General features: G+C 40.5%; 1 protein-coding gene across 1 annotated transcript in view; it reads right to left on the reverse strand.

Annotated features, from left to right (window-relative positions):
• Positions 1-23797, reverse strand: part of PTPRR (protein tyrosine phosphatase receptor type R) — a 197434-nt gene that overhangs the window by 95546 nt on the left and 78091 nt on the right. Inside the window, exon 3 of the mRNA XM_024212658.3 lies at positions 3095-3208. Coding sequence (XP_024068426.2) covers positions 3095-3208 — 114 coding nt within the window. The remainder of the gene's footprint in view (positions 1-3094; positions 3209-23797) is intronic.

Consider the following 23797-nt stretch of genomic DNA (forward strand, 5'->3'; position numbering starts at 1 on the left):
AACAGATTTATAGATTTTAAGGCCAGAAGGAACCATTGTAAACATCTAGTCCAGTGGTTCTCAAACGTTTATACTGATTACCCCTTTCACATAGCAAGCCTCTGAGTGCGACCCCCCGCTTATAAATTAAAAACACTTTTTTATATATTTAACACCATTATAAATGCTGGAGGCAAAGTGGGGTTAGGGTGGAGGTTGACAGCTCACAACCTCCCATGTAATAACCTTGCGACCCGAGGGGTCCCGACCCCCAGTTTGTGAACCCCTGGTCTAGTCTGACCTCACGCACAACACACACTATAGGACCTCCCTGTATTAATTCCTGCATCAAATCCTATAGCTGCTTGAACTAAAGTAAATCTTTTAGACAGACCTCCAATCTTGATTTTACAATTATCAGTGATGCAGAATACACCACAACCCATGGTAAATTATTCCAATGGTTAATTACCCTCACTATTAAAAATGTGCACGTTATTTCTAATCTGTGTTTTTCTAGGTTCAACTTCCAGCCATTAGATCTTGTTTTAACTTTGTCTGCTAGACTGAAGAGCCCTTTATTATCACATTTCTGTTCCCCATGTAGGTACTTGAAGACTGTGATCAAGTCACACCTTAACTTTATCTTTATCAGGCTGAATAGATGGAGCTCCTGGAGTCTCTCACTATAAAGCAGAGGTCCCCAAAGTGTGGTGAGCACCCCCTTAGGGGGGCTTGTGGGACATTTAGGGGGGCATGGTGGGTCCAGGCCAGCCCCCATGGAGGGTGGGGAGGGAGTGCCACCCAGCCCCTCCCTGCCCCGAGCTCTGCTGCGGCCCCGCATCCAGCCATTGCCCCGGCCCCATCCCAGCCTCGGTGCAGCTCTGCACCTGGCTGGAGGCCTGGCTGTGGCTCCACTCCCACCCGGGGCCGAGGCTGGGGGTGGGGCCGGGAATGGAGCTGCACCCGGCCGTGGGCCTGGCTGCTGGCCCCCACCGGGGCCCGGTTGCAACTCTGCTCCTGTCCCCGCCCCCAGCTGCGGCTTGGTCCCCGTCCCCAGTCCCATCTCTGTGGCCCCGCCTCAGCCCCCTTACTCCTGTCCATGTCCCCGCCCAGCTGCACCACTGTGGGGGGAAGCGGAGCTGATGGGGTAAGGTGGGCACAGCCCTCAAAATTTGGGGACCACTGCTATAAGGCATATTTTCCAATCCTTTAATCATACCTGTGGTTTTTCTCTTAACTCTCTCCAATTTTTCAACATCCTTCTTGGATTGTGGACAACAGAACTTGACACTACAATATTCCAGTAGTGGCTACACCAGTGCCAGATACAGAGGTAATGTAACCTCCCTACTATTCAATATTCCTGTGTTTATACATCCATGGATAGAGCCCTGCGCGGATGCAAAATTTATATCTGCAGATATGGATATCCGCAGATATAAATTGGTATCCACGGAGCTGCAGGGCTCTACCAGGAACTGCAGCAATGAAACCAACAGCACGTTGAGCTGCCGCTCCCAGGAGCCAGCGCCCCATGCCGGCAGCTTCTCTGACATGGATATACCACCCCCAGCTCTGCCCTTGGTCTTGCTAGTGGGTGCAAGCGTCTCACACGCTCCCAGACAGGAGACGCAGACTGCTGCATGGAAGGGACTCCTGTCCAGAAGCGTGTGAGCCATTTGCACATACTGGCAAGACCCTGCACAGCTGCCAGTGAGCCTGGTGCCCCCCCCAGTGGGTGGGGCTGGGGGCGGTTCGCCGGAGGAGCCACCAGTGCGGGGAGCTGGCTCCTGGGAGTGGCAGCCCAATATGCTGCTGCTTTCACCACTGCGATTCCCGGTAGAGCCCTGCAGCTCCACGGATACCAATTTATATTCACGGATATCTGCATTTGCAGATATGAATTTTGTATCCGTGCGGGGCTCTATCCATGGATCGCATTAGGCCTGTTAGCCACAGCGAGACATTGCGAGCTCATATGAAGCTGATTATCCATCATGGTCCTCAAGTCTTTTCCAGAGAGTCACTGATTCCCAACACAGAGTCCCCTGTCCTGTAACTATGGGTTTCATCCTTTGCTCCTAGGTGTATGACCTTACATTGAAATGCATATTGTTTGCCTGTGCCCAGTTTACCAACCTGTCCAGATGTCTCTGCATCAGTGAACTGTCCTCTTCATTATTTACCACTCCCTCAATCTTTGTGGCATCTGCAAACTTTATCAGTGATAATTTTATGTCTCTCTTACCCTCACCCCAAGTCACTGATTAAAATGTTAAATAGCATAGGGCCAAGAAAGAACCTATCCCTGTGGGACCTCCCTAGAAACACAGCATCTTAATGATGACTCCCCATTTATAATACATTTTGAGATCTCTCATTTAACCAGTTCTTATTTCATTTAATGTGCGCCAAGATCATTTTGTATTGTTCTAGTTTATTGATCAAGATTTTGTGGGGTACCAAGTCTAATGCCTTACAGAAGTCTAGTACATCAAAACTATAACCTTTATCAGTCCAATTTGTACTCTCATCAGAAATATCAAGTTAATTTGACTATGGATCTATTTTCCATAAACCCGTGCTGACTGGCATGAAATATATTATTCTCCTTGCAGTGTTTATTAGTCAAGTCCCAGATCAGCCATTCCATTATTTTACCAGGGATCAGTGTCAGGCTGACAGGGCTATAATCTGGATCATCCAGTTTACTCTTTTAAAATATTGGTGCAACATTAGCTTTCCTCCAGACCTCTGTGACGTCCCCAGTGTTACAAGATTTATTGAAAAAAAATCAACTTTTCCAATCGAGAGCTCCTCGGCCAATTCTTTTAAAACACTTGGATGAAACCAAGAGCGTTCTATAGAATTTACTCTATAAATAATTCTGGAATTATGCTAGAATTTAATAGATAATTCCTTTCCATACGTTTTTTAAACCATTTGATAACAGGGATATAATTTTCTATTATGCTCTATAGAATGGTTTAAAAAACTATAGAAAGGGGATCTTTTTTCAATCAGAGTCTATTGGACTTTTCCATAAAGGCAGGAAAGCTAATTTAACTAAAATTACCCGGTAATTTTCTTACACAAAATTCTTGGTACTTACAATGAGTCGGTTGATATGAATTTGCTGTGGTAACAGTCCTAAAGCTGCAGCCACTCCTTGGCGGAATATCCGAAGCAATGTGATATTCAGCTTGTTTACATCCATTTGCAGTGCCTGAAAAACAAAAACAAATGAGTTCTGTGCCCAGCACATACAGTTCTCGACTAATGATTGACCTCTATGAATCTTACTAATTGTTTTTCCTCAAGATGATAATCTGTGAAATTGATTTGCATTTTTAATAAGGAAAAAGTACAAGGGAAGTGTGTTAAATGTTGTCAGTTGAAAAAAGTCTTTACCCATGAAAAACTTCCTTTGAAGTCAATGGAATTTTACCTGAGTAAGAATTGAAGTAAAGATCATTCCTCATGTAACAGGGGCCCTGTGCATGTAGATCTCTCCCTTCACAGATGGAAGGTGGTGAGGGAGAGCTGCACACATGACACTTCACCCCTCCCTTGCTCCTTTGTGGATACTATGTGCAGGTGAAGGCAGGAAGGAGGAAAGGAAATGTCACGCTGAGTGGCACTAACTGGCATTTCTACAGGAGAGGCTAACCTGGAACTGAGTAAGACCTTTAAACAGGTCTACCCAAACCAAATTGAACTGGTTGATTTAACTGAATGAAAATGATTTTTCATGTAAGAATTTCACCTTTCTATTTAAAGCCATCAGTGTGGCTGAGTGACTTGCTCAAGGTCCCAGAACGCGTGAGGGTCGATCTGGGAGAAGCTTTCATTCAGCTCTATGTACCCTAGGATGGCTTCCCCCTTCCCAGATAGACCTATGTGAGCAAGATTAACTAGCAGTGGGCAAAACATCAAACTGCGACTGTGCTTGATAAAGAAAGAACTATTTTCTTAAAGAAATCTTCCTCTCGGTGACACAGGATTTTCAGTCACAAAATTTGCCTGCAATCGTTTTTGATTATGTATAAACCAGGAAAATATAAAGCTCCAAGAGAAATATGTAAAACAGGAGAGGTAGAGGAAAGGGAAAAGAGAGAAAATAAATCTCTAAATAAATGCTCGTGGGAGTAGAGCTCCTTTTTAATATCGTTATGCCACTCTGATATTACTGTATCTTGGTGCCTAGATACTATGGTGACTGGTATTCTGTAAATATGATAGAGCACATATATTAGGATAGACATATTAGATTAGAAGAATTAGATAGGTCTGATCTGCCTAGTCTAGATAAACTGGGATAAAAGAGAAACATGTCTGGAGTCCAAACCTTTCTGATCCGCTGGAAATCACAAAATTATTAAGCTAACTGTACCATTATGGAGCATATACATTGTGGGTACTAGCATATGGCAGATCAATATAACAAAATGTTAGCATACATTTTAAAATTATTTCTTACTCAGTTACTGCTGCTGCTCCTTTTGCTTTGGAAAAGGAAAGACTGAAACATCCACTGTTAGACAACACTAATTAATCATTTACTCTTTGCTGATCAACAGTGTTTATCATGTATTGCACCTGCTCTCTAAGGAGTATACAATTTTGAATCTGCTACCCATCCTCATTTCCCAGAGCAATTATTAATCTGGCTATTGCAAGTGTAGCGACAGTTTCTAGGTTTATATGCTCCAGCAAAACAGGTGATTTGAGGGGAAAGAGTTCTTGCCTGCAATAAATAAAATGCCTGGAAAGAGATATTTCCAAAATGAAAATTCAGAACAGAAAACCAAAGAAGAAACATTTAACACTGGGATTCCATCGGCGTCTCAGTACATGGATTTTCATCCTGGGGGAATGAAATTGTGCACAACGGGATTTAATTCAAATATGGAGTAATATCTTTTCTCTATTATAACAATTTATTGAGTCAAGTGCAAGATTTGTTACTCAGGCTAAAGTCAAATAAAGCCTCTCTCTTTTCCCCTTTATTCTCCTTCCCAACATCATCCTTTTGCTGCTCTGATTTCTCTGCTTGTCTGCCTCTCAAACATACCACTGCTCTTCATTATTCTGGTTCCTCCTTTCGGAACTTCAGTAACTACACCCACCTGTCCCTACCTTCTGTTACCAATTTCTCTCCCACCACCTACCACTGGGTAGTCAGAATATATATATCAGGGATAAAAAGGATTAAGATGTGAGTCTTCAAAAGTATCTTTTTCAATTTATTTTTGTTTTGTCTAAAAAAATAGGGACCAGAAAATTGAAAACCATAAAACAGATCATGTGCAAAAAGAAAACTCATAAATGGATTGCTTTATTTGCATTGCTATCCACTTATATATATTAGGTCACTAACAAATATTAATTGATCTATAGTGAATGCCAGAAAGTTGCTGTATGACACACAGAATGAAGACTAAAAAGTTCCAACACCCTTAACAGGCACAATTTTTTGTGGCACTTGTTTGATTCAAGATTGAGGAGTGAAAATGCCCTCTCAAGTGTTCTAGTGATTATTTTGTCTTTGTTATTTGTGTGAATGGAAGATGGCTCTGCATGGGAAGATTAAGGATTAAGGGATGGATGACTTGGGCAGCAACGTTAGCAGTATCTATTAGGATTTCAATATGGCTTACTAAGATTCATTGTGACTACAGTTTCGGTTGGGTAGTGACAGATCTGTTATGAATAAACATATGCCATTCATGATTCTACTTTAGAGTGTAATCTGGATCTGTCATAAATCAGAGAGATCTGGGTCGGTACACTGAGGCAGCTTATTTGCACAACTCCACACTCAACCGTGCTCTAACTTTTCGCAGAACGAAGAGGAGGGGTGAGTAGTGTATTGTTTTCATTCTGCTTGCAAGGCTTGAGGTAGCCAGAGACATAGACTAGTTTATTTGGCTCCTGTCATTTCCTGTACACCTGAGGCATGATGTAGATTTATAATTTTGTTGGCTTATATACCATCAGGTTGTATGGAAAATGTCAGGTCTAAACTCTCTAAAATAGCGTTGGTGCAATGTTTGGGGTCTTTATGTATTATTATCTTTGATGACTCCCACGTGCATGCAGATGTCAGCGCAGATGTTTCTGGAAATTATGGATTCTTTTGGTTTTATCCAGAGGGTTTTTCCACAGAGCCAGCCAAATTCTCAGGCTTGCCTTTGTGTCTATTTGGAATATTTCAGATACATTGGTCAGCCTTTCTGGCTCTTGTCCAAACCTGAATCAGTTCATTAGATTTTCTGTGCAGAGGCGTAGCGAGCGCGCTCCGTACCCTTCGACCGGAGGGGGCCCCGCAAGGAAGGGGGCCCCTAAAAGTGGCAAAATAAATACCGCATTCCAGTTTCTGCATTGTAAGGGGCCCCGCCCGGACATATGTTCGGAGGGGGCCACGTTCTTTGTTGCTACGGCCCTGTTTCTGTGTATAATTGTGTATCAACAGCATTCTGATAATACTGTATCCCATGTTTAGAAATGAACTCACATGGAGAGAGAGAGAGAGAGAGAGAGAGAAAGAGAGATTGAATTTTTTTGGCAGCTAACTTTTCCCATCACAAAATGTGGCTTAGTTGAAATCAATATTTTCCTATTGATTTTGACACAATTTTCCAATGGGAAAATTGTAAACTTTTTTTCCTGACTGTACATTTCAAAACAATTTTTTGGTTATGACTTTAAATGTTGTATTTGGAAACAGTAAAATTTTGACTTGGGGATTTTGGGGATACCCCCACCCCCCTTTTTTAAACTTCTCCTCTATTTTTCCCAACAGGGAAAACAGGAAACATTTTGGGTTTTTGACCAGCCCAATATTTTTATAATATAATATAAAGTCCATGCTGAATTATAATTGTGGCTTATGATAACAAAATTGCAGAGCCACAATTCTATTTTACCTGCAATTTGTATTCATTTTGCTGAATATCAAGCAACTCTTTTGATGATTAATGAATGCTCCAAATCAGGGATGTCATGGCTTCGGGTATTAGCAATTACCCAGAGCTACTTATGCAAACTGCCACATGTACTTTTCTACTAGGAACACAATGTGAAAATCAAAACAGAAGCACTTCCTGGAAACTTTATACTCTTCCAAGGCCATCAGGTAATGACTGAAAATGTTGGGGGGGAATCTTGGGGCTAGGCTTAAAAATTATAGAAAAAAATCACCTGCAATTGCAGAGAAAATGATGACATATGTTGTTTGAGGTAATTAGAACTGGACAAAGTATAGGCAAATGCTGAACACACTTCTCTGGCCATATAATTCAATTGTGACCTGGAATACACCTCTATTCCAGTCATGCAATTTTCCTATGAGGAGACTGCTGAACGAACGTGTAGGGACTGAGATCAAACAGTTCATATTTATTTGGAGCCTGTGAACATTTCAGGTAACTTGTCCAAAGAATATTTTTGTGATCAAGAAATTAACTCAACATGCAGATTGCAGATTGGTTAAGTGGTAGGAATTGGCATTTAGATTGCTGCAGCCCCGTTCATTAAAACCAAATTTTGCATATTCAGATGGACACATTGCACAAGTTCACAGAGGCAAAATCTAAATTTAGGTAAAATTTAATGCTTCTTAATTTTATGAATTTGTAAGATAATAAAGAACATATATTTCTGGCACTTGATATATTCATATAGTGCAATGAAAAATAATGTATACACACATACTATGAGCTCTCAGAAGGAAATCAAGACTAGAAGTAATACTAGTGGGAAGTGTAGGGATAATCTAATTAGTTAGCATGACAACTGACACAGTGGACACTGTGTTCTCCATGTTTTCCCCTAGGGGACACTGATTGAAATTAAATGTGGGAAATACAAAATGAATAAAAGGAAATACTTTTTTGCAGTGTGTAATTAAACTGTAGAACTCACTGTTCAGACCAAGAACTTAAGATGCTAAAAGGGACTAGACATTTATATGGATAGGAAGAATATCCAGAGTTGTTATAATTAATGATAACACACATTTTGTGGAAGTGATATTAAACATCATGATTCAGGGCTTAAGGCAAACTCTTCACTATGAGAGACCAGGATGAGACCTAATGTGGGGTTCAGAGTAACTCATCTCTGCCTACTGAAGGGTTCTTACAATTTCCTCTGAAGCATCTGGTACTGGCCAGTCAGAAACAGGATATTGGACCTGAGGGACCTTGAGTCTAATCCAATTCAGCAATTCCTATATATCTATGTAGCTAGCGAAATGCTTTCTCAGAGACTATTGCATCATAGCGTTATTGATGATTCTATGCCATAACAGGTATTCAGGTAAAGAAAGTTTTTCCTCAACCATATTATTTGAAATTCAGACCAGTAAAGTTGTTCTGAATGTAGCCAGCATGGCTAACCTCAACTGCCTCAGTCCCTTGACAAATTAGAGTATGTCTCACTAAAATATTAACTTAGTTTGCAAATATGATCAGCTGTTTTTGGGCGGAAAGCTGACCACTTCTGTAGGAAGTGTCAAAGCAGGAATGAGAAATGCTCTGTCTGTAGTGCATAGCTTTCACCTAGATTCACTCATTGAGGTTTTAGGTATGCTTGGAGCATTATAGTCAGGCATCTGTAGAAAGGACCCATACCCTTCATGGTTATTAAAACATGTAGACACATGTTTGGCTCATTATTGATGAGGACTGTTAACGTCTCTCTTCAAGAGGGCATTCAGGGACATCTGAGATTTTGCCACATTTCCAGCCGTGCTTGGACTATGTTTAAACTGTTACTCAGCAAACCAACATTGAATATTAACCACCTCACCAATTATTGTCTGATCTCAAACTTTCCTTTTTCAGGGAAGACTATTGAATAGATAGTGATGGACCAGCTCCAGTTGCACTTTGATTTCACAGAATACTTTGATTCCTATCAGTCTAGGTTGTGCATTAATATCTATTGCTGGTGATTTTCTATCAATGATAAAGAGTAAGATGTCTATGAAGATACCACATGATAACCACTAGTATGATCTTATGGGAAGGGACGGAATAATATTTCAGAGGATTTGCTGCTGCTTCTCTGAGAAGTCTCAGAAGGCATTTTTTTGTTCCTTTCTCAGGGCTCTCACATTTGTGTCACTTCTGTTCAGCACTTATTTGAAGACATTAGGTGATATAGCAAGATATTTTGGGCTGCATTGTCTTCAATATGCTGATGAAACTCAGTTCTGCATCTCCTTTTCATCAAACCTGGGCCTGGATTCACCTCTCCTTGATTATCACGTCATTGGGGCGGAGGGAGCATGGAGATTCATTAGTCTATTCACCGTATTCTATGTCTATCTCATAATCCCACATAAGAGCCTCTGTAAGGGCCCTGATCCAAAGCCCACTACCGTCAATGGGAGTTTCTCTTTTGAAGTCAATAGGCTTTGCATCGCACCGTAAGAGCTCAGTGGGTTTCAGGCTCCACAGTTTTAAAGGGGTAGGACAGGGAGAAGGGTGAGGGATGTACACTCTCCAGGGCACTGTACTCCACTTCGCGACTCTTGGAATTAAGTTAATGCTGATCGTGAAAGCATTGTCTGAGTCTTTGTTACCCTCTGTATTATGAAAACCACTTGGGGGAGGGTAAGGAAAGGTTCTGGAGGCAGCAGGAATGCAATGGGCCTGTGCCAATCCATAAGGATTGTAGGATCTTCTGGGTTCCATAAGGAGAAGGGAGATTTCTCCTGCACCACACAATGGCACTTAAATAAATGATAAAGAAGAAACCCATTGAATAAAAAAACATGCATGGAAATCTATAACTCCCTTTAAATGTGATATTGCATCTATTTTAAGTTGAAACCTAATTTTTTCCATTGATTCAGTACTAACTATCAGAAAGTATAGCCTGGCAATAACAAAAGGAAGGCTGGAAAAGTGGGTAATGTGCTAGCCTGTGAGTGACTTGGAAGATCTGGGTTCAATTTCCTGCTCCACCATAGACTTCTAGTGTGACCTCGTCTCTGCCTCACTTTGCCATCTGTAAAGTGGTGATAGTAGCACTTCCTCACCTCACAGGGACATTGTGAGGTTAAATACACTAAAGAGTCTGAGGTGCTCAGATACTGTAGTAGTGGGGGCCATATACATATCTAGACATTTACAACTCGTTTCAGAGCCATCCTTGACTTTGCCTTGAAAAGTTAGTTTTTGCCCTTCCTTAATTTGGTTCTGCATTTCCCCAAGGCCTGGGTTTTAAATGAGAATGAAATTATGTCAGGCTTGTTAAAAGGATCAGTAGGGGTGTATTTCAAAGCCACTGGAATGATAGATTTCTCAGCCCTTTCTGACTCTTTTTTCTCTCGTTACTCCTGAGTTATATGCCAGAGAGTTGACAGCAATGATCTGCTGCAAGAGCAAAAGACAATACACAGACAGATGAAAACATGGAGAGAGAGAGAGAGAGAATTCAGCTGAACCATTTTAACCCTCTTATTCTTTAAGAAATATGCAACGATTAGTGCATAACATTGTCCAAACTGTTCTTATTAAATGTACAGAAACCAAATACTTCCCTCTATTATAAGAGAAAGAAAGGGTGCTATTATCTACAGTACAATTTTTATGCCCAGCATGATTGCAGCAATCATATCACATTTCAACCTCCCAAAGCTTACCTGTAATACTCAGAGTAATGGGCTCTTTTGAGCATGTTCAGTACAGCACTTTGTAATACATTCTTTTTTTCTCTCTGATTATGGAGTCTCTAGGTACTGTCTGTGTAAAGTTTGAAGCATGAGGGAACATGTACTGTCTTTCCCTGCTTCTTTGATGAAAGATGTGTTATAAGTTTTTTCAAACTACCCTCAGTTACTGAAATTTAAATTCCTGTTGTAGTTTTGTGAAATGGCTTAAAGAATATAGAAATCATTTCCAGGAAGCTGTCAGGAGGAGCAGTGACATTTTTATATAGAATTATAAACTAGTACATGACAGAAAATAGATGATCATTTTTTTTAATATATTGGTCAAGACCAAACTATAACTTACTTTTAACCACAAGACACTCATTGACTTTTATAGGAGTCACACTACCAAAGCCCTTCACATAGCTTAGAAAGTTTAAAAGGTAAGAATCCAACACTATTGACTGGCTATATTGCTTGCATGTTTATGTTCACAGACAATTTTGCCAATAGTAAAACATTCTGGTTAAATTAGAAATCTTCCTGAACCTTTGCGCAAATGGAACCTTTTTGGGGAGATACAGAACACTTTTTTATTTCCATGCCCTTCTGTCTCTCCACAGGACTAGAGCTGGGGGAATAACTGATTTTTCAGTTTCGTGGCAGTTCTGAAAAAAATCAGTTTGGGTTGAACTGAATCTGAATGTTTTCAGAATTTGTGGTGAATCAAAAGAGTCTGTTTTGGGTCTGTTCTAGGGGATTTGAAGCTAGATCTCCCATGTCCTTGGTAAGTGCCTTAGCCATTGGGCTAAAGGTTAAAAGGGGGGAAAGCAGATACAGCAGCAGCAGCACCTCTTCCTCCAGCCATTTTTTGAATGGCCAGAACTATTTGCCTGAAATTCATGAATAGTTTTGGGTCACCCAAGATCACATTTTTGTCAAATAAACTATTCAAAAAATTTCACCCAGCTATACTTGGGACATGAAGGAGAAGAGCTGAAATACTACCAAAAAAGGTATGCTTGCACTATTTCTGGGCCCGCTAGAAGCAGGATGTTCATGAGAAAGCCTCTTTTTTGTTTCAGAGTAGCAGCCGTGTTAGTCTGTATCCGCAAAAAGAACAGGAGTACTTGTGGCACCTTAGAGACTAACAAATTTATTAGAGCATAAGCTTTCGTGGGCTACAACCCACTTCTTCGGATGCATATAGAGTGAAACATATATTGAGGAGATATATATACACACATACAGAGAGCATGAACAGGTGGGAGTTGTCTTACCAACTCTGAGAGGCCAATTAAGTAAGAGAAAAAAAAACTTTTGAAGTGATAATCAAGATAGCTCAGTACAGACAGTTTGATAAGAAGCAAGTGTGAAAATACTTACAAGGGGAGATAGATTCAATGTTTGTAATGGCTCAGCCATTCCCAGTCCTTATTTAATCCTGAGTTGATTGTGTCTAGTTTGCATATCAATTCCAGCTCAGCAGTCTCTCGCTGGAGTCTGTTTTTGAAGTTTTTCTGTTTTAAGATAGCCACCTGCAGGTCTGTCATTGCAATACTAAAAGATCTGGAATGTTTAGACAAACATCATGGCCAAGATTTTCAGAAGTGACAGGTAATTTTGCTGCTTCAATTTTTGGATGACCAGCTTGAGATTCTCTGACAGAGCCTGATTTTCAGACTGACAGCATCCTATAATATCCTGAACAAACCTTGTGAAATTAAGATAAACTCTATAGAATTAAGTTAAACCTTATTGAATTAGGGTTAATACCTCTGGGGTACAGTGCATTAAAATGTAATTTTGTATGTCTCATTGTGGCACTATATGTACTTTCTCCAATAGGGAGGGGATGCTAATGAACTTCCACTGTTATCAGCCCTTTAAAGCCGCCCCCTGGAGAGGTTCACATATACTCAAATATGGATTTTCCAGGCAACAACATACAAAAAGTATTTTTTTGATAAATATCCTGGATTCAGGGCCTTCTTCCTGATCTAGCAAATGGACAGGTCCCTTGGTCCACAGAGGGCCCCAATCCTTTGAGAAAGGTTGGAAGGGCAGGTACTGTGGCCCCTTAAGACCATGCACTTGTTCTGAGCTGAAGCTGTGATGAACTTGTGATCACAAAGGAAACCCTGGGGGTGGGCAGTTGAAGGACTGCTCCTTCCAGAGCCCATGTTAGAGTGGGGATTGGGTCTGGTAAGGTTATTAGCATGCATGCAGGTTATTTTATTGTTTTCAATCTATTTTCTCTGTAGTGTTTTTACCCTAAGCATACAGTAGGCTTGCATAGAAAGAATGATGTGCTACTTATAAATGTTGACAATTAAGCTGGCTATGTCAACACTACACACTACTGGTGGCAGCATGCAGTGTACATGTAGCTACATGTCACAGCGAAAAGCAGGCTCATCTACTGTGGTGTGTAGCTACATGTGCCAGCGAAAGGCTCTGGCAGAGGGGATGTAGTGGGGAAAGGCTTCAGCAGCTCCCTGCTGCCAGAGCCTTTCTCTGTGGGGAAAGGCTCCAACAACAGGGAAATTTCAGAGCCTTTTCCAGTCTTGGAGTCTTTCCCTGAGGAGTGGAAGGGCTCCAGCAATGGGGAGCTGGCAGAGCCTTTCCCTGCTGCTGGAGTTTTTCCCTGTGGTGAAGAAGAGCTCCAACAATGGGGAGCTAGTAGCCGTTCCCTGCTGAGGGAGTTTTTTTCTGTGGAGGAGAAAGACTCCAGCAGCCGGGTGACAGCAGGTCACTACCTTGCTAAAAATAGCAGTGTGGACGGGGAAGTATGGGTTGGGCGAGTAGAAAGCGTGCAGGGTATGCGCTCGAGTACATACCCGCACCCTTCAGGTATGTCCTTACTCCAGTTGCCTAAGTAGTGCCTCACCAGCTACACTGCTCTTTATACCCAGGCTATGGGGGCTATGCAAGTATGTGCTTTACGCGCTGCTGACAGAAGTGTGCAGTGTAGATTCACTTAAGGAGCTTTTCGGTATCCATGTCAGGGTAGTGCAGGGGTCTCGTTGCCTGATTCCCCTCTCTTCTGGACCTCTCAGCAAGTCCCGTCATTGCCCTAATTCTCCACCCATTTGTTGTGGGGTAGGTCACGGGGGTGCCCGGTCACGTATGGTCACAAGAAAGGGAAGAGGCTGTACTGGAGCTGGTTAGGTCCTCTGCGAATGACACTTACTATGGAACCTGGTAATACGGCCTAGTGGCCTGAGTCAATAAAGCAGCCCTTCCACTCAGGGCAGCGAGGCCTAATGGCCAGAGTCAATACAGAAGCCCCTTACAGTCAGGGTAGCGTGGCCTAATGGCTGGAGTTAATAAAGCCACCCTCGCAGTCGGGTCAGTGTGACCTACTGGCCAGAGTCAATAAAGTTATACCCCTCTGTGGGATTGTGTGGCCTATTGGCCCATTGGGGAAGTGGGGGGCCACTCAGGAGGGTGTGACACTTGGGCCCTCCCTGTTCTTCCGAGCCCCAGCACAGGGCCCTGGCAATGGCGGGGTTACTTGCCACTGAGTCAGCAGGGATCCTCCCGAAACATGCTGATTGGTTCCCCGGTTCACCCACCAGAGCAAATTCTAAGTCCCCGTGCTGCTTCCTACCCTGTCTTCGCCAGTGAGGTTCCCATGGGTCTCTGGGGTCCTCAGGTGGTGTAGCTCCTGATGGCAGGGCCTCCTCTCGGGGTTGGTCAGGCAGCCTGGAATCCAACTGAGGCTCAGTGTGCCTTGATTCTGAAGTTGGGTCCTGTAGCAGCTCCCTGGAGAGAGCCTACAACTGGTGTCCTCTCCCTTCAGCAGCCTGCCCAGACCGAGCTGGGCTGCTTCCTTTTATACCTTGCCCCAGCAGAAGTGAAGGGGCATGGCTTCCTCAGCCTGCAATGCACAGGGAACCCCTGCAGAGCCACCTGCACCCCGTCACACCTGGTCAGAAGTGAGTGAGACGTGGGTCTCCATCCAAGAAAGGCAACAGCTGGGGATCTGGAGGCCTGAGACTGAATGTCCTTGCTGGCCCACTAAGGGGAAATACAGGTGCAATTGCCCTCAAGTGTTCCAGAGTGCTCAGTACTTTCTGAAAACCAGGCCTTTTAAAGATGTCTCAAGGTGACCCTTGGTTGTTAGGTGCTGATCTACACTAAACCTCTCAACCCTTTGGGCTTTGTCCAATTCTACTCTAATCACCGAGATATGGGAACAAAATTGATAGCATTGACTTTCCTATCTATTTCAACGCCATATAAACCGAAACCAGCCAATACTAAATATCATGTTTGTCATTGCATTTAATCTCCTATAGTTTAAGAAGCATCACCTGAACTGCATTCTGGGCCTGATGCAGAAAAAAATAATCTCCATAGTTTGAGGACCACGGATACTTCACAGAACTCTCCAGTGCTGCCAACTTTCATGATTTTATCATCAATAAGTGAGAATCTTAGAATTCATTTGATAAAAGAGTACGTTTCTAGCCTCATGGTTGCTTCAAAACGTGAAACCTATAGGCTCCAAAATCAAACACTAGCTGTATTATTATTGTTTAAAAAACCAAACTCGTGAACTAAAGACAATCTCATGATTTTTGAACTCTTGGAGTTGGCAATACCAAATGCATCATATCCATACAGACTCTGAGGTGCAAATTTCTCTTCTCTTGAGCAGCTGAATGGATAGATACTGATGTACTACTGAAGACCAAAAGTATAGTTTACATTTAAGCGGAAATACTAACACTTAATATTCTCAGACTCATACAGGGTTTTAACTGCATGACTCTCACAGACATAAATGTCAGTTTGGTATTTTAGGTCTCCCTCTCCAGTCTAGGCCGCTAATACTGCCCATGTTGGACTCTTGAGAATTATGTTGGATACCAGATGCTGCAAATTGGGACAAGTTTTTCATGTGTTGACTAAACACTGTGGAAAAAACTTTAAGAGGCCACAGCCCAATCTATTTTTCTTTAATGAGGTTTCCATTTGGGAAGTCAAACAGTGAGAGCAAGAAAGTGCCTTTTTTTTTTTTTTACATTACCGCCAACTCTTTAATGATTGGAAGCCGGGGCCCTTCAGTGTGTGTGTGTGTTGGTCAGGGGTTGAGGGGGAGGAGGGATAACATTGTCTCTATCATTCCAATAGTCTGGGCATCCCTCCAAGCTAATATTTTGTAAACAGATAACCCAGTTTTCCTAATAAATTTTAGAAAGAGATTGACAGCAGCGTAAAAGGTAGTTCATTCTTTATGTATTCAGATTTGTTTGCTATGCCTATCCCAGGCTCTAGGTGTTAAAACAAGCCATTCAAGAAAGTCTACACTCATAAATAATGCAAAGAAAAACCCCACAGTCCTCCTATATCTTCCCATCCTTAAACATCTCTTCATTTTTAGGATGCATTTTATTTGTAAGTGTTTTTAATATTGTAAAAACATCCTTACTTTCCCAAAAGGAATTTACTCAACAAGTGGAATACTTAGCAATTTGGAATGCATCGACTTTATTACCACCATCACTTCTTTATGTTTTATTTTTATTACAGGCATTCCAAATTCAACTATCACAGCAGCACTGTCACCACTTACCATTGTGAACCCTCTTTGCCCTTCCTGCTTAATAAGCATATAACACTAGTCAGGACTTGTTCAAGGCTTAAATCTTGAAAGTACTGATTACATATTAACTGATTAACTGCTTGCTTTATACTTGTACTTTGCTCATTTTACACTTTGCCCTTTTGCTTGCATTGCATTTGCTGCATTGGATCCAGGGTAGGAAAGTGAGATGAAACTCCCTGAAGATACTTATGCGGATGACCTCAGTATTTCCCTGGGTCTGGCCTTCAAGTCTTGCTGAATATGTCTACACTCTAAGATGGGATTATGGAGAAATACTGGTGCTGGCTCTCATCCAGCTAGGGAGTGAAACACAGAATGTAGCTGTGCTGCTACAAGTGGCGGGATGCCCAAGCCATCTCAAATACATGCCTAGGGTTTCAGATGGGTATGTGCTGCGGGCAGTCAGCCAATCCCACAGCTCGCACTGCTGCAGCTACGCTCTGTGTTTAGCTCGCTTGCTCAATGAGACCTAGCACGAGGACGTCTCCTCAAGCTGGGAATCACACCCCCAGCTCAAAGTGTAAACATACCCACTCTTTTTTCACATTTACAGTCAGAAAGGAATTTTATTGGGCATCAAGTCTTTGTACCCTCCCTTGTTTTCCCCTGTTCGTTACTCTTTCCATTTGTTTTTGCGGAATTTTTCCTTCTCTGTTTTTCCTCACCTCCAGTTCTTCAGCATCTCCCCCTCCACACAAGCAACACAAGCAAGAAGAAACTTGAGCAGTGCCAATTGCATCTGTGCAATTCAATTTCGGATAATGGATGCAGCAAGACAAATGTACCTGTGATCACTTACATTTCCCCTTCCCTTATACCACACAACCTCAAGGAGGAGACTCTTAAGCATAGAATAATACAAAGAAATAATAATAATCTATACAATGAAAAAGTGACTATTCAGTTGTCAAAAACTAGTGGAAAAGATATGTATTCATTTGCTTTACGGGTGAAATTCACATACTGGGCATTTGCAGGAGCCAACATAACAGCTCTGAGGCTACTGCTCCATTTTAGGGATAAGAATAGCAGTCCCTGCCTCTCTAAATCCACACTGTGAGAGGCCGTAGCTTCTGGGTGTATGCATGGCTCAAAGGAGGGTGAAAAGCCCAAATGGCACATTCACCATACCTAAGGCCCAATCCCATAGGGGACTGCATGTGGGTGTCCTGCTGTGCTTAGATGGAGCCCCACTGACTTCTGAAAAACACATGACATCTGCCTTATTACAAGGAAAATCAGCAATCATGTAAGGAAATACTGTGTTAGAAGTTATTTCCATTAGCAAAAGGTTCTGGTTGCCTTTTTTTTTTAAGTGCTTGATTGGAATCTAACTGAAAATCAGGGGCCAAATTCATCAGTGGAGCTGCACCTGCATACACATGTGCTGAATTTGGTCCTACATGTTTAAGCCTGAATTTTTAAAAAACTGTAGGAAATTTCAGGAGAAGGTGCTTTAAATTATATATTATATTGTATGTATATACTATATATGATGGTACCATGCAGAGAAAGGAATTTCATATGAGATTGTGGTTGTTTTATTTTTAATCCATAACACTAAGTAGAAGCCATTGATTTTAAAATTATTCTGACAAATTAGCTCCTATTATTTACAAGCCTAATAGCATGTAACTATGATAAGGCAGAAATCAATTTAGTTAAGGGTCCAATCCTGCAAACACTTACTCACGAGTCATTCCAATCCACACAAATGATCCCATTGAAATCAATAGGTTTACCTGCATGAATAAAGGCTGCGTCTATGGCAAGACTGGTGACATATGAGCTAAATGTAGACATCTCTGATCTTTATACCAAATAATCTATGGGTTAATTGCTTCCTGCCTCTCTCCTAGACTAGAACTAACTTTCCTGACAATGATAAACATTAGATTGTATGCAAATCTTCTAAAGTGATGGGGGAAGCTGACTTAATTGGGACCAAAGCAGTCAAAAATATAATAGAGCAGCCCTATAGTGGGTATGGAGAAAGGGTTGACGAACTAAATGGCTCTTTTCCCTGTCTTTTTTCTAGGATTTTATGACCTCTTCTGACAAGCAAAAAACCTCCCCAAAAACTCTTCAGACAGATATTGCATACTTAAATAATTACCTCTCTTAGGGGAAAAAGGGAAAACGAGAAAAAAAGTTTAAATTAAAAATGCAGATTTTAAAAAAATCTTTGCATTTGTTGAGCAGAACAAGCAGCAAGAACAAGCAAAATATTTTTTTAAGTTAATCAGAATTCTAAATTTTGCTAATACGCAGTGTTCTGTCCCTGTGACAAAAAGGCTTTGGAAATATAATACCTTCCACAAATTGTTGCAGCAATAATTAAGAAAAAAAAAATTCAATGGAGCTGCATGGCTACAAATGAGCCCATAGTTGGTAGTTTATTTCCCAGGTCTCCCTTGTGTTAAAGATACAGCCCCCTGACAACAATACAAAGATCAGTTTTTGGGTTACTATGAAAAACGGATGAATCCGCTAGAGTTTTCTGTTCACCATACAAAAAATACAAGACCAAAAATACTACAGTGCATACAATCCAACATTTCCTGCACACAATCAGTGTCATCCACTCACTATATCAATTTACTATATTAAACAGACCTATATCACACCGAATAACCTGATGGAGTCTCTTACTTTTCCAAAAGCCATTCAGGTGCTGCTGTTGTGTCCACATCCATGTGCAAAATTCTGTGCATCTCATTTTCACATCAATAATCAGCCCTAATCATGCAGGTTTCTAAGTCAACAGAGAAAGAAAAGCTAATCCCATTCAGCCTCTAGAAAGTGACTGCCTGGTATTATTGCTAGAGACATAACTGGTCCCAGAACTGCTGAGGTGTGCTCCCTGGGGGGACACCACAGGTACTTGCTGTTCCTGCAGTTTACCAGAACTGGAATGTACAGAGAGGATGCTTCTCATAGTAATTAGCAAATCTGCACAGAGAGGTCTAGAAGGTGCGTTACGTAAGTTAGTCATCCATCAGGTATCAACAAGAAGATCCCATATCCAGAATGAGTAGCCCTATAGAACTACTGTATTCAAATAGCTGCTTTCTACTGGTTCCACCGTGCAGCTACCTGTGAGCAACCTGACTCTGAACACAGAGAGGGATTTTAGCCCATTGAAATATTAATCTCAAATGATAAACAACATCAGGTTTCCAACAGCCTGTGTTATTATTGATTGGATTGGCATTGTGTACCTAGTGACCTTTACTCCCTCTTTGCATAGATTTTTCTTCCTGGAGCAAATTTTGCTCCCTATTACAACACCAATATAATAGACAACAGAATTTGGTCCCATGGCTGTTAACTTCAGAACTGCTTTTGTAATCAAAATAAAGAAGTTTAATCACAAGCTGAGTGTTGATTCACTGTGTATCTCAGCAGGACACAAAATATTGCAAACAATGAAGCTCCTTTCAATAATAAATAATAACAATTCTATGCTCACATATAGAACTCTTCTCATTTATGGGTCTCAAAACATTTTACAATGGAGAAAAAGTAGCAGAAGTGTGAAGTGACTTGCTTGCAGTCATGCAACAGGTCAGTGACAAAGCTGTGAATAAAACCCAGGTCTCCAGATGCCCAGTCCAGCATCCTATCCACTAAACTATAATATTTCCCTTTCCACATTTTTGGTTTGTCATATTACACTGTATGTAAAATATTTTAGTATAAAATTTGATTAATACTGAGCCATAATCACATTTAAAACTCCTCTGGTAAGCAATTTCTAAAGTACAGAAAGAAGGTATTACATGTATATTTTATTTGTAATGGTGTAGAAGATTGACAGAACCTTTGGATCTGGATTTTTTAAACCTATTTCACTACATATGTTCCTTTTTTATGTTTGCATACTGTAGCATAAGTCATAAGGTCCTGCTAGATTACATTAAGATCTATTTTTAGGTACTTATATGATCCTCCAGGGCCCAGATTTTAAAAAGTACTTAGGTGTTGCAACACCTAACTGATTAAGCAACCTAAATCTCATTTTCAAAAGTGTTTTATACATTTAGGAGTCTAAATCCCATTGACTGTCTATGGGACTTAACTAAGATACACATTTTTCCTTATGAAATATTAAAGAATGTTGTTATTTGTTTTGATGACCTGGAAAAAGATTAGAAATTGGCCTTGACAAGTCATGTACTTTCATTCTTTTACTTAATGTGGTTTGAAAACACATTATGACTTATAAGTCTTTTAAAGTACAATGTGTTATTAGAGATTCTAAATTGTCATCCTGAAATTAAGTTAAATTCCCAAGATTTCATTGGTGTTATTCTGTTGTTTCTCTTCTTCTTGTTATTAACCCTCTCTTTTCTTTTATGCTAAAAATACACATACAGAGAACTGATCATAGAGTTGTTCAAAAACAGGAAAACAATTTTGCAAAAAGTTACAAAAATTTCTTGTTTATATTTTACAGAGTTCAAAATAGACCCATTTCCCATTTTCATGAAATTGATTGTTAAAAGTTTTGAACCAAATTTTTATCAAAATCACATTTTATATTTGTTATTTACCAAAACCTGGTGAATTTTGAAAATTTTGAAAACGATTTTGGTAAAAATATTTTAACAATTGATAAAGTTGATAATTTTCCACAGAAAAATTGTTGTTGAAAACAAGGTTTTTGTTGTTGTTTTTTTTTAACCAGTTTGTGCAAAAAAGTGTTGCCTGGCTCTAATAGAACATTCTTACACATAATATACACATACATATACAAAGAAATATTTGTAGAGTTTTAACCATGAACAAAACATAGATGCACACTGTAGGATGGTGGGAAGAGCAGAAGCTGGAGGATCATACTGGGAATTTAGAAGAGAAGCAACAGTGCCAGGATCGGGTTATGTTTGAAGGGCTGGGAAGACAGAAACAGAGGAATGGTATACAGGAGCAACCAGGAACTGGCTTAGAGAATTAGAATTAGTAGAGAACTGGCAATTGGATTAAATTTATAAATCCAATTTGCTTCCACTGATGGGAATTTTACATTCATGTTTTTGCTAAATTCAAAATGTGCTAACTCAGTTTGATGAATGGGGTAATTTTCACTTTAGGCACTGTTGTTCACACCTATTTGGATGCTATTATTTCATTCTTTCGGTCTCAAAAAGACAATTTCATAAGGGTGTCTACACAGCCTGTGGTAGAGAGCCTCCCAGCCTGGGTCGACAGACTCAGGGTGGCAGGGCTAGCACTGTAAACATAGCTGTGCGGACAGTGCCTTGGAACTGCAGCTCAGGCTGGAGCCTGAGCTCTCAAGACTAGCGAAGGGGGTGGGTGTCAGAGCCCGAGCTCCAGCCCAAGTCACAACTTCAAGGTGCTGTCTATTCAGCTATTTTACAACATTAGTGTGAGCCCCATTAGCCCATGTCTGATCACCTGAGCTAGGAGGCTTGCTTCCATGGGCTGTGTAGATATACCCAAAAAGGCTAGAAAATTTAAAGTTTTCCTTTTAATAAAAAGGGGTTTGCTTCTGAAGAAAACTGCAGATCCTCTGAAAAAACTGTAATTCTGTGACTCCATCTACATTTCTATGACAAGAGAATTATTGTCCCTGGATTTCACATATCTAACTAGTGACTTCATATTATCAGGGAAGAGGAAGCTCTATGGCCAGTATGGTTACGGACAATACGATTTTTTTTAAAATCAGATAGAAAATTAACCCTAGCAATGGTATAGTTCTGTTATTAGATGGAGATTATAAAATTGCCACTAATGGTGCAGAAAAGGCAGAAGGGTTCAATAAATATTTTGGTTGTGTATTTGGAAAGAAGCTGGCTGATGTATTCATATCTTACAGCAATAATGAAATACTTTCCATCCCAACAGTAACTAGGCAGGATGTTAAACAGCAGCTACTAAAGTTAAATGTTTTAAATCTGCAGGACCGGACAACTTGCACCCAAGAATTGGCTGAAGGTCTCTTTCCAGAATCTGGTCTTGGCCCAATTCTATTCAATATTCTGATCAATGATCTTGAAGAAAATATAAAATCATTACTAATAAAGTTTGCATATAACACAAAATTGCTGGAGTGGTAAATAATCATAAGGACAGATCAGTTCTACAATGTGATCTGAATAAGCCAGGCTCACTTGAACAACATTTTTTAATGCAGCCAAATACAAGGTCAGATACGTCTAGGAACAAAGACTGTAGGTCACCCTTACAGGATGACGGACTGTGTTTTGGAAAGCAGTGACTCTGAATGGAACATAGGGATCATGGTAGAGAACTAGTTGAGCATGATTTCCCAGTGCAATGCAGTGTCTAAGAGCTAATGTAATCCTTAGATATACAAGGGATACAGGATAATATCAAGTAGTAGGAGTGAGGTGTTAACCACCGCTATATACAGCATTATTCTTTCTTCTTTATCCTCCCACATCCTCAGGTACATAAAGTATCCACCAATTTCCACCATTTATTTCAGTCTTGTGCTGGTCTGTTTAGACTTCTGAGTGTTATGCTGATGGATTTGGCTTCTTTGTTGTTCTGCCTAATACTTCTCTAGGTCGTCCTTTTTTCCTCTTTCCAGAATTATCACTTGCCATGGAAGTCATGTTGGTGGCATCCTTAAACCATGTCTTATATATGTCCATGATCATCTTCTTACCATACTTGATGATTTAGATTTGTTTTCTCTACTTAGAATTTCTGATATTGGAAGAAACTCTTTCCAAAGGACTCTGAAGATATTTCGCAGGCCTTTACTTAGGAAGGAGTCGATCTTCTTATCAATTTCTGTTTTAGATTTCGATGATTCTGCTCCATAAAGGACAGACATGATGCCAATGTTAAAAAACATGTTTTTTGTGTCAGTGCCACTCATGCTACTTTTATAAATCTTTTCAAGTTTATGAAAGTAGTTTGCTGCTTTTGATATTTGTTGCTTGGCATCTAGCATAATATCCCCATTATTGCACATTTCACTCTCTAGACAGGTAAAATGACTTACCATTTCTAGCGTTTCTTCTCCGACTCTAATGGTTACTTTGGGGACATTTATAGCCAAATATTTTGTCTTCCCATTGTTGATGAACAAACCAACTTGTTTTGTTGTATCTGGCCAAAGCTGGGTCTTCTTTTTCATTAAACAGGACAATCTCATTAGCAAAAATGAGATTATCCAATTGTGCTGTATCATTCATCCACAAAATTCCTCAGTTGCCTTCTGCAGTTAATTTCCTCATGACATAGTCAATGACTAGTGCAAACAATAGTGGGGACATAATACATCCTTACTTTACTCCATTCTCACTGCAAATGACTGGCTGATGATGTCACCTTATCTGACTGCACATTCTGCATTATCATATCTTGATTATTCTAATTATTTTTGCTAGTATTCCATAATGCACATAATTCTCCAAAGATTATCATTAGCTTTCTGGAAATCTATATAATTTATCAAAAGAGGTGCATAACAGCATCAGTAAGACCAAGACCATTACTGGAAACTCTGTCCAGTTCTGGTGTCCCCACTT

The sequence above is a fragment of the Terrapene carolina genome, unplaced genomic scaffold (genome assembly GCF_002925995.2).
Source record: "Terrapene carolina triunguis isolate 2854851 unplaced genomic scaffold, T_m_triunguis-2.0 Scaffold68, whole genome shotgun sequence".
NCBI classification, from domain to species: Eukaryota; Metazoa; Chordata; order Testudines; family Emydidae; genus Terrapene; species Terrapene triunguis.